This window comes from Poecilia reticulata, linkage group LG17 (genome assembly GCF_000633615.1).
Source record: "Poecilia reticulata strain Guanapo linkage group LG17, Guppy_female_1.0+MT, whole genome shotgun sequence".
In the NCBI taxonomy this organism is placed as follows: Eukaryota; Metazoa; Chordata; class Actinopteri; order Cyprinodontiformes; family Poeciliidae; genus Poecilia; species Poecilia reticulata.
In genome coordinates this window covers 27,250,616-27,266,847 of record NC_024347.1, presented here as the reverse complement: position 1 = coordinate 27,266,847, position 16,232 = coordinate 27,250,616, and the positions used below count along the sequence as shown (strand labels likewise).

At 38.8% G+C, this 16,232-nt stretch overlaps 2 protein-coding genes across 7 annotated transcripts in view; both read right to left on the bottom strand.

Annotated features, from left to right (window-relative positions):
- The window catches only part of zzz3 (zinc finger, ZZ-type containing 3), a 30,503-nt gene extending 29,712 nt beyond the window's left edge, over positions 1-791 (bottom strand). For 4 of the 5 annotated variants that reach the window (XM_008434635.2, XM_008434636.2, XM_017309982.1 and 1 more), the window contains exon 1: positions 5-79. In XM_008434635.2, coding sequence (XP_008432857.1) covers positions 5-11 — 7 coding nt within the window. In that variant the 5' untranslated portion in view covers positions 12-79. Of the gene's footprint in view, positions 1-4; positions 80-679 lie in introns of those variants that run through there. The other variant, XM_008434638.2, reaches the window with a different exon arrangement.
- Positions 792-913: 122 nt separating this feature from the next.
- The window catches only part of usp33 (ubiquitin specific peptidase 33), a 35,725-nt gene continuing 20,406 nt past the window's right edge, over positions 914-16,232 (bottom strand). Inside the window, exons 10-24 of one of the 2 annotated variants that reach the window (XM_008434633.2) lie at positions 13,227-13,668; positions 12,589-12,729; positions 12,315-12,430; positions 10,714-10,886; positions 10,555-10,625; positions 10,442-10,475; positions 10,305-10,350; positions 9,462-9,642; positions 9,244-9,370; positions 8,977-9,146; positions 6,185-6,266; positions 5,429-5,537; positions 4,769-4,871; positions 4,083-4,151; positions 914-2,095 (exon numbers count right to left, since the gene is read on the bottom strand). In XM_008434633.2, the coding sequence (XP_008432855.1) occupies positions 1,938-2,095; positions 4,083-4,151; positions 4,769-4,871; positions 5,429-5,537; positions 6,185-6,266; positions 8,977-9,146; positions 9,244-9,370; positions 9,462-9,642; positions 10,305-10,350; positions 10,442-10,475; positions 10,555-10,625; positions 10,714-10,886; positions 12,315-12,430; positions 12,589-12,729; positions 13,227-13,668 (2,022 nt within the window). In that variant the 3' untranslated portion in view covers positions 914-1,937. The remainder of the gene's footprint in view (positions 2,096-4,082; positions 4,152-4,768; positions 4,872-5,428; positions 5,538-6,184; positions 6,267-8,976; positions 9,147-9,243; positions 9,371-9,461; positions 9,643-10,304; positions 10,351-10,441; positions 10,476-10,554; positions 10,626-10,713; positions 10,887-12,314; positions 12,431-12,588; positions 12,730-13,226; positions 13,669-16,232) is intronic. The other variant, XM_008434634.2, reaches the window with a different exon arrangement.

Genomic DNA, 16,232 nt, shown 5'->3' with positions numbered 1-16,232 from the left:
CAACCTGACATTAACGCCAAACCAGAAGACTGGTCCCCCTGAAACGTTAGCGCCGTCCAACTTCCAGGCAGAGCACACTTAATCTATAGCATGTCGCTTAGCGGGCTAAACGTAGCAAACTTACTTACCATTAGCTCTCAGTGCGAGTTAAAAACCACACATTTTATCCCCAGACGATTACACATAAAATGCACAAGAAAAATAAGGAATAAAGTTACACCCTTTCTATGTCAGTCGGTGGATAAATAAACTTGAATCTGTCTGTTATGATCGACTAGTTAGCCGAGTTGGCTAACGTTAGCTTAGCTTTATCTCCAGATAGTTTCAGTATGGGGGGTATATTTTAGTTGTCGCTAATCTAATAATATTAATAATAACTGCTTCAGATATTTACTAAATAGACATTTAGATAAATGTGACTATATTCCACAGTGTGTTTTTATAATTCAGCTGCTGCGTTCAGGCTCAAGTAGCAGTTAGCCGCTAAGGCTAGCCGCAGCTAGCTGATTGTTCCGCGCACAACTTTGCCGATGTAATTAAGGTGCAGCCACAAATTAAGGCCGCACGCCTTATCTAGTGTGCYACTGAATTCAAGTTTTGACATTTTCTTTTCCTAATACAAGCGCCCCGTGGGAGGTCCGCTCCTTAAAGGCTTTTGAAGCTGAAGAATTACACATACCTCACTTCCTTAAATTTGCCTCGGTCGCAGCCATGTTTTCAGTCCAGCCAACTAGTCTGGGGTGTGTGTGAGCCGACTCAGCCGCTCCGGTTAAAAAAGCAACACTTACCCTGGAAGATTTTCTGCCTCTGCAAACTGTAATTCTAGCTATCAAATTACTAAACTTAAGACTGTATATAAACACATTTCATCTCATTTTCTATCCTCAGAGCGTGACATCAAATATGCACAGTGTTCAGCATGTTTGCATCAAGTTTAATAGTGTCAGCCAGCAAAATAAAACATCAGGGTAGATCTTAGTCAAATGCATAAACTTGGAATACAGCATTTAGGTGACCTATCAGCCAGCACTTGAAGCTACACCATGCCCATACACAAAAATAATGCCTTTAATTAGATTGTTGATGATTTTCATTTCATACTACAAGATGCTTCCGATTGCTGTACAATTCTGTGAAGACAGACCACGTTATACGAGAAGCGTTGCATCTACATGCAGTTTCATGTGACTGTTAAGTTAACCTGTGCTTGAGAGATAAGCATGCGTTACAGTCTGCCTGCCAAATATTTTCTACAAAAAACAAACGATTGACATCATATTGAATCACTCTTTTTAGTGATAAATAATCAAGTGCTCAATTCTGACCAACAAACTATCAGTACTGATACATTCAAATACAAACTAGACACCGCATAGTGCATGCCAAATTTGTGTCTACAGAACAGTGCAAAACACAAAAATCATTCCTGAGACTACTCAGCAAATTAGTCCCTTCATAACCTTTGATATCGTCACATTTTCTCCTTTCCTTACCATTCTTACAAGAGGAATAATGTGTGATATATTTACAGCAAAGTATAATGTGATTCATCGATATTATTAGCAACACATGGACATACATTATGTGCTCATTTGGTCAAGACAAACAGAAAAGAAATATGGCATTCAGAGGAATTTGTAGCTGCACATACAGTAAATTTAAATGCTTGTTCCTGCAAAACAAACAAAACAAAAACAACAAAATATCCCAACATGTGAAATATACAGTGCTAATAGAAATTTAAGAGCGCTTTATACATATTTTTACAACATGGCAAGCCTTTTAAGACATGTAAAATCCCTCCGTCGAAAGGCTGTCACATAGCAGTAAAGATGAGGTCCTTTGATTGGATGCATCAGAAATAAAAGTGCAAAATAAAAAGCTTCTTTTTATTATTGTATCCATGAATGTTTCTTTGTCTTGTCTCAAGTGCTGCATTAAATTGAGCGCGTCTCCACCTCGATTTTCTCTTCTGACTGCGAGGATTCGGCTTCTTGGTGGCTGACACTCGGTCGTACCGTCACCAGAGGTCCCCCACCGTAAATGGAGTGGAGAAAGTTCCACGTCTCTTCAGAGATCTGCCCGGAGTCGGCTCCTGCAAGGTGAGTGCCAGAGTAATTAACATATTTCAAAGTCTTTTCAAAGAAAAAGAAACAGTTTGAACAAACCATAAAAAGACATACCACTTTCTCTCACCGACATAAAATCAGACTTAAAGAATCTTTATTACTTTATATCTAAACATTCATATATAATTTCTTAGTATTTGGTGGGATTATCTTTTAAATAGCATTATTTGGGCCAAAGTATTTGTCATGCCAAAACATTGATTTTGTTGTCCTTAAAGATGCAGCATGCCGGGTTTTCCCCAGTACATTACAAGCCTGGCGGGCCACCAGGCTTTACTTGTGCCCCCACCAGGCTAAGCATTGCTTATTTATTTAAGTTTTTTTWAAATATATTTGCAGTTTTTAAAAAATCTTTTCAGTTGGTATTCAGGTATTAATCTTCCAATCTTTCAACAACACATGATTATCAAGTGGTATTTTAAAATTTTCAGTCAATTTTAAACATTTTTTTAACTCAATGGATGGATGAATGACCAACCACCAGGTTTAGCAAGTTTTCTGGGGGAAACCCTGCAGTATGTAACTTTTATTAAAAAATATATAAGTTTTTAACATATTTGATAAAACTGTCATCATGTTGTGACAGTTTATGAGACATAAAATCTGTGAAGAGCTACTTTTACCGTCTGAAGAAGAGATACATCGCTCCCAACCAAAAACAACCAATGAGAGCCGGGAGGCGGGTCTTAGCGCCGTCAATCAACCTCATGGTGGAGAAACAACTTACCATTACAGGAAAACCATTTCTCAGCCGTTATTGGTGGCTATGCTAGTTAGCCTAGCATTCATCGCAGAAAGCAAAGGCAGGGTTTGGGATGAGCCGCGCTAAGACCCGCTTCCCGACTCTTATTTGATGTTTTAGTTAGAATTGGGAGAAGGCCGAGGAGCTCAATTATTACACTGATTATCTGTCTCATACCATATTGTCACAACAGTAATTTTAACAAAGATATAAAAAAGTCTAATTTGCATAAACGTTACATATTGTAGCTTTAAGCCAATTTGAAACTAATGTGGCTGTCTGCTTAGCGTCCTTGTCCATTTACATGCAGAAGACTGACTTTTGCCAAAGCTGTAACTTCCTTATTAATGTCTTAGAGACGATGTCGTCAAGCTTGCAACCTTCCCGTCTTTTCCCAATTTCAATCTTGATTTTTTATTTTATTTTTTTTAACTTTGGTTTGGAGTAATTTCTTCTTCTTCTTCGAGTGTCCTTTTAGCACCGGTCAGTATAGGATTTGTTTAATTGAGGAGAATGAACCTCTTAGCAGCTTCAGCCAGCATCATCCTGGCTGAAGCCAGGCACATTTTGCACTAAGACACATGCATCAGAATCCATGGCTGGATGTTAGCATCCTGCTGACACTTGTATATAATTATCTGAACATATGAACATGACAACATGGAGTCAAACTCAAGGCCCGGGGGCCCAATCTGGCCCGCTGTAGCTTTTTATGTGGCCCTCTAGACTCCTGAGAATGTTCAAGATAACAGGTGTGTTTATGCATTTTATCAATCAAATCAATTTTAAGAAGTATTTATCAAACTCTTAACACATTAATAGTTTGATAATGTAGCTCTGAGTGGTCCTTTGAGGACATTTATGATTTTGATACGACCCAAAAATCATTTTACATTAGATGACTTGTGGTTGATCTAGAGTTTTGAAGATCAAATTTCTGATATCTTGGTTGAGTTCTTGTGATTTTTCCACAATACCATCTTGTGTTTCCTGGTGTGATATCGTGAGAAATACATCCACAGGTGCGACTCGAATTTAGCTCAGATGTTGCTTAGAGGCATAGTAACACTTCAAACCTCTGACTTTGAAAAAAGAAATAAAAAAATAAGCAGAAAAAGAAAATCACAACTCATCTAGAAAAGGTAAATCTGATTTTATGTCAGACTGTGAGACAGGATGTTTTTTTTGTGTGGCGTACATCTTGTTCATACCTTGTTTGAGGATAAAATGTCCGTTCTTGTTAACGGATATTTTGGAATTATCAATCGGTCCTGGAGGATCTTAAAACGACAGATGAGAAGGAGAAACAAGTGTTTAATATCACCAGTAATTCGCACACATGATGTCTTTAAAGACATATTTTAATTGCAGCTGACACAAAGAGCAAACGTGTTAAAATGCCAAACGTTTCTGTCGTTCTACGAAAAGCGAAGACGACTTCCCGTTTGTTACTGAGAGAACGCAAATATCAGAGGAGCAGAAGTCAAAGAAAACAAAAAAAATAAATAAATAAAAAAAAGACTTTCCCAAACGCTCCAGATGCAAGTCGTTATAAATAGAAATGACAATACAAAGTGAGGGAAGCCTAGAAAATGAAATGTATTGTGACACTTCATTTTGCTGCAGCATGACAGAATCTTGACTCAGGGGACTCAGGAAGTTCTCTGATGAAACATCAGGAGGGTTTTTTTCCCTGCTAAATTAATTACATCCACAAACAAGAAATATACTATTCACAATTTATCCACATCTACACCAGTTGCTTACTTCAGGATGAAACATTTCCCACATTTTAATCATCAGCACACATCAGTTTTTATTCAATCTTCATATGACCTTTTAAGTAGATATTTAAACGGGACAGGGGGGAGGAAAGGAAAGACTTCAGTCCATTTACCATTGTCTTTTCCTTTGACAAAGCCCTCCCACTCACGAAACCACTGCATGCTGATGCAGTATATGACCACCGGAGACTCCTCCTCCTGGAACGCCTTGTTGAGCTACAGGGAGGGGGGAGCGGCAGAGAGGAAGTGGGGGAGGAGTGAGTGATGGAGACAAGAGGGAGGAAAGGGAACGTAAGATGGGTGGGGGTAAAACATATTTGAGGATGAAAGGATTTAGAAGAGAACAGATGAAAAACCTAATTAATTCTCTCTGGTAGTTCCTCCAATTAGAAGACAGTCCTGACACCACACTGCGCCAGTTTTAATGTTTCACAGAAATAAACTCGCGGTTATTTCCGTCTTTCTGTTCTTTCCTCCAATTCACACGCATAATGCATTTATTTCTCCTTGGAGCAGCGCCTGTGTGAGCGAGGCACTAACAGCTGCATCTGTCTCCATCCATTAATGATAAGGCTTTTATCGGACTCTCTCCTTCTCATCTCATCAACTGGTTACAAAAAGACTGGAGAATGGGCCTGCATGCACCCATTAGTCCTGGCTGCTCCGAGGCACACAATGCATTATCATTCACACCCAAAACAGCTTCTGCTTCGTCTTCGCTGCTTAGCCAGGCGCTATCAGATGATTTCAAACAAACGGAGCGAAGGGCTCACCCGGACAAACAGGTCCAGCTCCGATTTGCGCCGCTTTTCCAGTTTTTCTATCTCAATCTGGCACGTGTGGCAAACGTACAGGTGGTTGACAGCAGGGCCCCCTCCGTACCTGCAGGCAAACACATGGGTTAGGTAAACACGCACAGTATTCTCTGTCTAGTTTTAGTGCAAATATCTAAAGAAACCTGAAATAAAGTCATTTGAAAGTAGCTTATCAGCAAAATATAGAAGCTTGTTTTAAGTAAATATTGTTGGAAAAAGTACTAATTCCATTGGCAGATTATTTGACTTATAACAAGACATTTGTCCCATGTGATGGGTGAAAATATCTGCCGATGAAACTAGAGACATAGTCCCTCCCAGGACACGCTGGAGGGACTATGTCTCTCGGCTGGCCTGGGAACGCCTTGGGATTCCTCCGGAGCTGGAAGAAGTGGCTGGGGAGAGGGAAGTCTGGGCCTCCCTTCTGAAGCTGCTGCCCCCGTGACCCAACCCCGGATAAGCGGAAGAAAATGGATGGATGGATGGATGGATGGAAACTAGTACTTTTAACCAATATTAAAGAATTATTCATTTAAAACAAGCTCCTACATCTTGCTGAAAAGATACTTGTAAGTTAGTTTTGTCTTATTTCAAGTGTAATAAGATAACTGGGCTAGAAACTAGGTTAAAAATACTTGGTAAGATTTGGTGTTTTTGCAGTGCACTCCACAAGGCAAACACAACCGCAGCCAGACGGCACCTTTACAGACGTACCTGCTGTAAAGGTGATCCCACACGTTCTGGGGCAGCATCGTCACCAGGTCGTCGATGTACGGCGCTTTGTTGGGTGGCACGCCTGATAAAACAAAAACAAAACAGGCAGACTCAAAAACTGCTTCTTCCCAAAGACAATCAACACCCTGAACTCTCACATCCACTGATTATATGGTGGTTATATGTGTATGTGTCCATTAATGGCTATGTGTGTCCTTATTCAGCTCCGGAAAAAACTAAGAGCCCATTGCACTGAACCCCGTTGAAAACCTCCTGGTTATTCCACCAAATATTGATTCCTGAACTCAATGCACAATTACACAACAGTACATCTTTGAAAAGCAGAAGTGGAGCCTCCAGCAGAACCAACAAGAAAGCAGTAAGTGGTTTCTGGATGGTAAGTCAACAACAAACACTCGTCTTTTCCAGCAGCCATTGTACAGTGCACGCATTGATAAAACAAGCTGACCCAACATCCTGGAACTCAGATGAGGTTGCCGGGTAATGGGCTGGACTTTGCTAGGGTTGCTAGGTAACGGACGTTTTTGAAATTATTCATTGGAGTGTGCTTCATAACATAATTTTGCAGGTGAAATACTTGCAATATATAAATTTTTAATTAATAAAACTCAATAATCCTTTATGAGGAAAAAATAAATCTTGCTAAAAATTTATTTATAGTTTATAGAAACCTTAAAAACATCACATTTACTGTTTTCTGTGGCTCAGAATGAGTCTCCCAAAGAATGACAAAACTTAAGAATATCTTTACATCTAATGTTTCAAAATGTTTTACTCTTTGAACTTTCTTTAATGAAATCTAAATTATGTATACCCAATATAGCACAAATATGGCACCATCATAATGTCAGCGTGTGCAATATTGACACTGCAAATGACTCTTTGGAAAGCAGTAATTATTGGCTAATATGTTCCAAGTATTATGAACCTGTATTGTAATATTTAGTCAGTTTGACAGAGTCTCACAGCAGCAGATGAGCTACTGCCCACTCACTGCTGGCAGAAAAAAAATGCAATGTCAGTTTTTCTAATATTATGCAGCCCTAATCCAAATTTAAACAGCTGGAGCAATTTGCCAATCTCATAAAAACAACAAAAAAGCCATTTCTTGTGACACTGAATTAAAAAAATTAGCAAAAGTTTAACCTTCATTATTAAAAATGTATAAAATAATGTATAACTTTAGAATTAAAAATGAGGACAACAGTGTATATTTTAACTTTGCACGCTTAAAACTTATTAAAATATTAAATTTTTCCATCTTGTTGCTTTATGCAAAACTTGTATAACATCGGAAAACAAGGTTGACACTGTAGGGCTGCAGAGATTCTGCAGAAAAGCTGTACAGCAGGAGATTTAACTGTGACAAGTCAAGACAATGAACATTGTGATTAAGAGGTACTTGAAAGCTGCACAGGGCTCTAATTATAATAATCAGGATAAGTCATTAGCTTTCAGGGTAGCGAATGTTTGAATCCTCATCTTTTATCTAAGATGATTAAAATTCAAGTGAACATTTTCAAATAAAAAAAGCAAAAGGACAACCAACCATATGAAGGTATTATTATAGAAAACCACTTCCTGAGGACATATGCTGCCACAGCTTGCCTGAAAATACATTTCTGAAGGTGAGAAACTGTTATGCTCTGAGCCGGCCGCTTTGCCCAGAGACGATCTTAGTTTTACTGCACTGATATCATCTCTGTACCAATAAGACATGATGTAGCAACCTGCAGGCATTTCTGTTTTTGCATGCTCTTTATTGTAGGGTTTCTGCGGTTTCACCAACTTCAGACATTTAAGACCATCATGAATGAAATTTAAGACCTGTATTGAAGCAGAAATGTACAAAATAAAATTGCATATTAGCTCTGTGTACTTTTTCTTGTGTGAATTGACAACTACAGAGCAAACAGCAAATATAAACGGCGACCAGCTAACTGCCGATAAATTTTCACTTACCCACAACAACAGGAAAAAAAAACTATATAGCAAGCTAGCAAGGATATATTGGCTACTCGCTACCGGTGTCCTCAATTATTGATATATATTGATGACCTCAACTGACTCAATGAAGATATCTGCGCCCAACTCAAAAGTTTTGGGTGACAGAAAAGGAAAAAGAAAAAAAAACCTATATAGAATATATAAGATTAAATATTCCTGCTCTGACAAAATTTAAGATCCATGATTAACCTTCTTAAGACCAACTTCACTGCAAAAAATCATAATTTTACCAAGCATTTTTAGTCTAGTTTTTGGTGAAATTGTTTCATCTTATATTTGAAATAAAAAAACTAACTTACAAGTAACTTTTCATCAAGACAGAAGAGCTCGTTTTAAGTCAATAATTCCTTAATATTGATGCTCCATTGGCAGATATTTTCACTTGCAACAAAACATTTTTCCCATGAAGTGAAATAATGGAGCTAGTAGTTTTTCATCAACATTTAAGAGTTATTGACTTAAGTATTGCTTCTATGTAGTGCTGAAAAGTTACTTTTAAGTCAATTTTGTCTTATTAGACCATAAATACTTGGTAGGATTTTGTTTTTGCAGTGATTCTGTTTTATGAATCCAAGACATTTTTAAGGCCTTAATTTTAGATACATAAATTTAAGAATTTTTAAGGATGAGAGGACATCCTGTATAGATTCATTTCTTTAATGTTCTTGATAAAACTAGGAAACGATGGGCACAAACAGGCGCTTTTCAAGTTGGCAGTGAAATTGTCAGAACTGAGTTTTTCAGTGAGGAAATGACTTGCGCACCTCCATGAACACAAAGGAAGTCATCATTGGAAATGGGGCCCGGCTCTGCAAAGGTCTTGAATTTGTTGAGCCACTGCCTGGAGATGTAGAACTGCAGCAGGCTGGGCTCCATCATGCTCAACAACCCCGACACTCTCCTACGTTCTTTCACCGCGTCCTCGCTGCTCTTTCTGCGACAGAAACACATTAATCAGATGTGAGCGAGGAGTCAAAGCGGCACTGATTAAAAACCAGAAAAGAAGAAAAAGTTCAACTCTGATGTCTTACTTATAAAACAGAACATAAGCCTCTGCATTCTGGACGCACGACTCGGGCACCTCGGTCACACTTTGGTCGTCAAATTCATACCACAGATTATTCACGCTGTTCCTGCAGTACGCTATGTAGTGGCCACCTAAAATGAGACAGCGTTCACAAATCAAAGCAAGCCGGCGAGAGTTTTTTTCTGCGTGCCAGTAGATGGCAGAGCTTCAGTGCCCACTCACTGCTGGCAGTGCCGTGGTGGCAGATGACGGACAGCAGGTCGTAGCTGGTGGTCTGGGCCGAGCTGTCTTTGGCCAGGAACGGCTGCAGGTCCAAGCCTTCGAGCGGGAATGAGACGTGCGTGCCTATCTTGGTGGAGTACATCAGCTCGTGTCTAAAGCGCTTCAGGTGAATACACAGGATCTGGAGCACAGGGAGTTCAGCTTGATTATTTCACAAAAAGAAACATTCCTTACAATATGGATAAGGAAGGTGGTTAAAGGGGCAGTATTAGGTGTTTTCCAACCACATAGGATCATTTTATAGCAAAATCAAGTGTCTATGTTACCTTCACTTGTTATAAAAACGCTTAAATTTAAATAAACACTTACATTTTTAAGCAATTTAAAAAAATTTAAAAACGCTTAAATTTAAAAATGCTTAAAGAGACAGAGGCCCTTGAAATTGGGCCTCTGTCTCTTTAAAAACTCCTGCTCTTTCTGAAACTCCACCTTCAGGAAGTCATCACCACATTGCCCTTAATTAACCAGCATTATACTGAGAATGTGATACGCAGTTCCACCAGGTGTTTGCTAATTGCTGCTGGCTAGTCTGAAGGACCTGAGTGCTCTGTGAGAACTCAGAAGCCTGAAAACTGCAGCTCAGAGGAGGAGCTGTGTCTCGAAGGCGGAGCTAGGTCCACCCTGGCGTTTTTGCACAGCTGAGTGGTTGCCATGGTGATTAAATGATTTCCCAAAAATGCATGAAAGAATCAAAGCGACACTTCATAACATTATGACACAATGTGAACTTCAAAATAAAGTCAATTTTACATAATATTGCCCCTTTAAATGGATTTTCTGTACCTCTGGTAAATTCTGCATTTTACAGAATTTCACTCCGTTTCTTAACCTAGGAAATAAAGATTAGCAGATTATTATAGGTGCAGTTTTGTTTTGCAGGAAAATAGTTCAGTTTAGGAAGAGCTACTTCATTCACTCACTTTTTGCATTTTTCACAGCTATACATGTTGTCTCCTGCAAGCAAAGAACAAAATGTTGTTAAAACAGGAATCATTTGCATATGAAAAGTCAGTTTTTCCTCCAATTTACTCACCCTTTAGTTCATCTCTGGCAAAGAAAGCAGCAAGGCAGTCTTGTAGTGTAACCACTGGACCCCAGAACCAGCTGGAGAAGAAACAAAAACCTTCATTTGGCACAAGCTTACAGGACACAACAACTGCCGGCAAAGTCAGCGCAGGTGTTTTACACAAACCTTCTGATGTACTCCATGACAAACGCTATCCAGCCCTGAGCTGCGTAAGCTTCCCCGCAGGAGCCGGCTTTCACCAGGGCGGTCTGGTGGGACGCCGAGTGGAGCTTGGCCAGGTCCTCTTTCCCCGGGATGGGCAACGAGATATCCTGGAAGTTCTCCAGGGTCACAGATACCTGCAGCCATGGACCACACACTGAACATTCAGCCATGGACACATCATGGCAGCAAACACTGCAAAAACATTTAACTAAGTTGTAGAAAACTGTGCTTTAGGGCTGAAATGCTTAATTGGATTAATTGATTTAGTTAGTAATCTGTTAACTGTTAACTAGAGTTTGAAAAATAGGTCAATCGGTGAAAGAACAACAAACTCAGAGACGTATTTAAGCCAAAATTGTACAAAAATATTTACATTTTGCATTTAAAATGAAAAAAAAAATGCCAGTAAATATGTTCTATACAAAACTCCTGAAGTGGAAAGGTTTTAGCTTCACCCACTTCAGATTGTCTTAAAAATATCCTATTAAGCACATTTTCTATCCAATTATTTATTGGTTAATTCAAAACCTAATCAATAGATCACCTCTATATTGCGTTGCTGTTAAGTCAAGCATAAAGGATTCAACTCAGAAGTGTTTTTTTTGCTGCAAAAGAAATGTTATGTTGTTGTATTTGTGCAATAAGATGCTTCTTTTCTAATTTAGAAAATAAGTTATATTTGAGTATTTTAATTTATTTCTGAAACTTAAATGAAAAATCAGAAAAATTATCAATTTTTTTTCTCCAGTCATGATAATCAATATAAAAATCAATAACTGAAACATTCATTAGTGTGCAGTAAACATTATTTTTTATAACATCTAGTCTAATTACTTTATGTTGCCATGGTATTCCTTGAGCCCAGAGAGGATACAGAAAAGATTTCTGGCCACCCACGATTAATTGTGATTAATTAATTGTGCAGAAATCACAAGGATAAATTTCATGAAAACAAAAGAACTCCTTTCGTATCTTCATATCTAAAAACATTGATAGCTTCTCATCAGTTTTGGAATATAAAGGTATTAAAGCATATGTGTCGAACTCAAGGCCCTGGGCTTTTTATGTGGCCCCTCTGGACTCCAGAGGAATGCATAACTAGAACCTTTAAGATCACAGTTGAGTGTTCAAATGTTATTTAATCAAAGCAAAACAGTTTTGTACCTGAATACTTCCAAGTTACATCCAGTTTTTTTTTTTGGCAAAATTCAATCAAAATCAACAAATCCTACATTTATTTACGAGTTTATTGCAAATTTTCTGCAAAAATGGTAGACAACACTGGGTTTAAGTGATGCTAACTCCCACCTGCAGGTGGCTGTATGTCTCACTTCCCATCAACAATTGACAGGAAGTCATTTATGAGCGTAAATATTGCAAATTTGCCGAAAACAATCATGAAATACAGGAGGGACTGATGAGTTAAAAGACGTTCGATATTTAATTTTAACAGAGACACGTACTTATTGATGTTTTATCAGTTTGTAAATGGGTTCTGGAACCACCGGCCCTTTTACACTGCTGTGTTAGAGGATAAGTACTTAGAGAACAGCCACACTGACCCGATCACAGGTGAGGCACTGAACTGAACTGACAATGGTCCCATCGAAGACGTCTGAGATGACGCTGCGGTATCTCCTCTGTCGCTTGTTCTTTGGCGGGGAGAACGTTGCGACTGCTGTGAGAAGCAGAATGTGAGAACACCGGTTTACAGTCAGGTTTGCCAAGGATATTCCTGCCATCCTGTCCCACTCACATCTCCTTTTTTTAACTCTCGGCGTGATTTGGCTCTAATCATGACTGTGAGCTGAGCTGCAGGCAACAGAAGCGCCGTACCTTTCTTGTGTGCAGGGTTTAAGCTCAGCCATCCGGAGGTAGCTTTGGGAGGACTGCTGGATATTTTGGGAATATGTCCTTCTATAGTGACTGGACTTTGTGGTCGTGTGATGTTGGACATTTGGATATCCGAAAAGCAATCTGAAGGAAAAGAAATAGTATTAAACATTGAACATTTATCGTGAGTAGCAGAGGTATTTTGACTAGTTGTGGACCGATACATTTTTCATGATTTACTTAATTTTGGGAGATTTGGGGAATGTAAAATTGCATGTCAACTGGGCATAATAATTTGTTTAAATTTGAATTTTTTCTTGTTTTTACTTTTGTCTGTTTGAAATAAGTAACTATACAAAATAAAACAATCAGCGACTGACCGATACTTGAATGTGAAGTAGGGCTGCGCTGATTGCAGTTTTCATTTTTGCAGTTTTAGACTGCAAAAATGTTTGCAGTCTAAAACTGCAAACATTTTTAGACTTTTTAAATAAAAGTCTAAAAATGTGGTATGCATTTGCATTCAGTTCTCCATAAACAAAGTCTAGTGCAGCTGATTATCTTCGGAAGCCACCTGTGCAGAGAGTGTAGGGTGATATGGAAAGCAGTAGAGAGGGAAACACTGTAATAAAACGTATTACCTGATGTTCTGCCCTGAACCTTGAGGGCTCCTTGGCTGCTGATAATGGGCATGGTGTCCGTGGTGGTGTCAACGTCTTTGTCGATGTCTCCGTTGTTTCCCCCCATAACGCCGTTAACCCCGGAGCGATACAGATCATTAATCATGTTCTTCTCCTTCTGCCACTCCCTGTTGGCCTGGATCTCATTCTGCTCAGGAATCAGCATCTCTGCCTCGTTGGTGTTGTCCATGACGATGCTGCTGCCCTGCACCTCGTTGTCGGCCCGCTCGCTGCTGCCACAGGACTCGCAGGACTGGAAGTCGTTGTCCGACTGGCTGTGGTTGTCCTCCTCGGGACTGTCGTCCATGGCGATGCTGGTGGAAAGGTCGAAGGGCTCTGGCACAGACTCTTTCAGCTCCTCGTGAAGTTGATCCATCAAGCAGCGCAGAAATTCCTGGGAATCCTAATGGTTCAGCAGAGATCGAAACAAAAGGACGGTCAACTTTGCAATACATTTAACTGACGCCTGACTCTGACCAAAAGAAATAAACAAGGTTTCTTTGAGCATCAACTCAAATTTAAGACTTTTTTAAGACCAATGCAAATGAAATTTAAGACCTATTATGGGCTGTACAAAACATGTTCATTACATTTATTTCTCAAAAATCACTCTTAGATAATGAGATTTTAGTCTGGCCACTTCGGCCTATTTTGAGCTGTTTTAAGGTGTCTTGTCACTTTAAATCCAAATAAGCTGCTGCTGGCCACGTTCCTCTAAACTCAATGTTTACACTCCATATGAAAATGGCTGCAAACAGACGCACAATTATACAACCATACATCTTTGAAAAGCAGAAGTGGAGCCTCGTGCACAACCAACAAGAATTCAGCAAGTTGTTTCTGGATGATAAGTTAACAAAAAAAGCACTTATCTTTTCCAGGAGCCATTGTATGGTGCCTATATAGCACCAAATGTGCTGCTTCACTTGGGTTGCTAGGTGAAGGGCAGTGGCTGCTGATTTGTGAAATTATATTAGGAAACGGCTGATTTTTCAGATACTAAATAACATTAACTTATTGCCAAAATATGGCTGATTGGTTCTTTCATGGGCTGTTTTTAGAAGCAGTAGAGGCCCAAGAGGAAGTAGAAAAACATGCAAAATGTGAATTTTGCATGTTTTATAATACGTCTTCTTTAAAGTCCACTAAACCTTCCACTTCAGAGTTTGTGTCGCCCTAAATGCTACTTTGGGATCAGTACCAGTAGCAGCAGCGGCGTCAAACGTTTTCTGGTGAGCTTTAGCTAAGCCACGTGAAAACTGTAAAATTTCTGGGGTTTGTTTGTGGCTCTTGACAGCAGCTTTTTTCTTCCACATATCATCATACAGGTTGGCAACAGGAGTGATCCAGTGGCGAAAACAAACGACGTCCAGCTAACTGGAGATAAATTTTAGACGTTTCCTAACACATGTCAGGTGTAAAAAAAAATATATAAAACCCAGCTAGATAGAATGTGGTATATAAGCATATAGTTACCAAGTGTTTCAACTGCCTCGAGTTACAAAACTCAGACTTTTGTGTGACAGAAAAAAACAAACATAGAAAACATGAGATTAAACAGCCCTGACATGACAACATTTAAGGCCTGTGATTAACGTATTTAAGGCGAGCATGCATATTTTGATGAATCTAAGACCTTAATTTTAGGTACATGAATTTTTAAGGACACAGACACTCTGCTAAAACTCACCAAAGCATTACTTCATAGCCAGCATAGTGAAGCTTTCCCAGAGACACTCTTCTGAAATTACACACTAAAGCTACTTTTCCTCCTTGTTCATGCCAATTCTGGATCACAAAATCCGAAACCAAACACCGCCGAACGTGTAATCAAACTTAACGAACCTCAGAAACCCAATCGCCTCCTTCAAGCTAAATTAACTTCCCTCTCCCAGGAGCTGGAATGTTATCTTTATTCATAGCAATGTTAAATTCAAGGCCTTGCAGCACAGCGTGGCGTGACAAATGAATATTCCTCACCCAACTCTTCCAAACAAACTCTGGCAAGCCAGGAGGAAAAGAGCAGATTTATTAGGCCTGTGAAATCCTTGCAAACACTGGCTGAAGACAAGACGAGCTTTAGTTTAATACACATTTTTTATTATTCTTTGCATATCAAAAAGACACAGCTTTACATTTAAAAATAGTATCAGCACAAATTATGTAATTGTCCGTTAAGGCGTGGATTTGGGTGCAGAGGAATTATAAATTTGAGTTATTAACTTGGAAGTAGACAATTCCTGCTGAGGGTGATGTGCAGTTTTATTTATTTTTATTTTTTTAACCGTTTACCAATTTGGTTACTTCTGAAGATTTTATTTAGGGGCATCACAGTGAGGCAGTACTAAAGTACGATAGAGTATTAGGGCCAAGATAAGAGATTTTCTTTTTAATTCAGAGAATAAAGTCGAAATAATAGAACAATAAAGTCATGATATTAGGAGAATAAAGTAGTAATTTTATGAGAACTCAAAAGAATAACACAAAATGTTTGTTTGACAAAAAGAATCAAATTATTAAATTAGCATTTTTTTTTATTATTAATGAACCACACAGACTTATCGAGCTGATTGCTAGAGTTAAAAGATCAGATACAAAGTTTTTCTATTAATAACACGACTTTCTTCCTGTATTATTGTTTTTATTCTGCTACTATTATGACTATATTGTCATAATTTATAAAAATATATTGGTTTGTCTCTAATACTTCATCATATGGTGTAAAGTGTTTTATAAACAGTTCACCTTTTTATTTTTCCTGTTTATTTTTATTTATCCTGTTTATTTTCCTGAACAAACTGAACATTATTGCATTATTGCATTATTGCAAACTGAACAATACTCGATGGGGCTGTGGAAAACCACCCTTGAAGCCAACTGCAAACCACTTGCACAAGTGTCCATCAAATGTGGCATATACCAAGGAGATGCTCTGTCCCCACTGCTGTTCTGCATAGGCCTGAACCC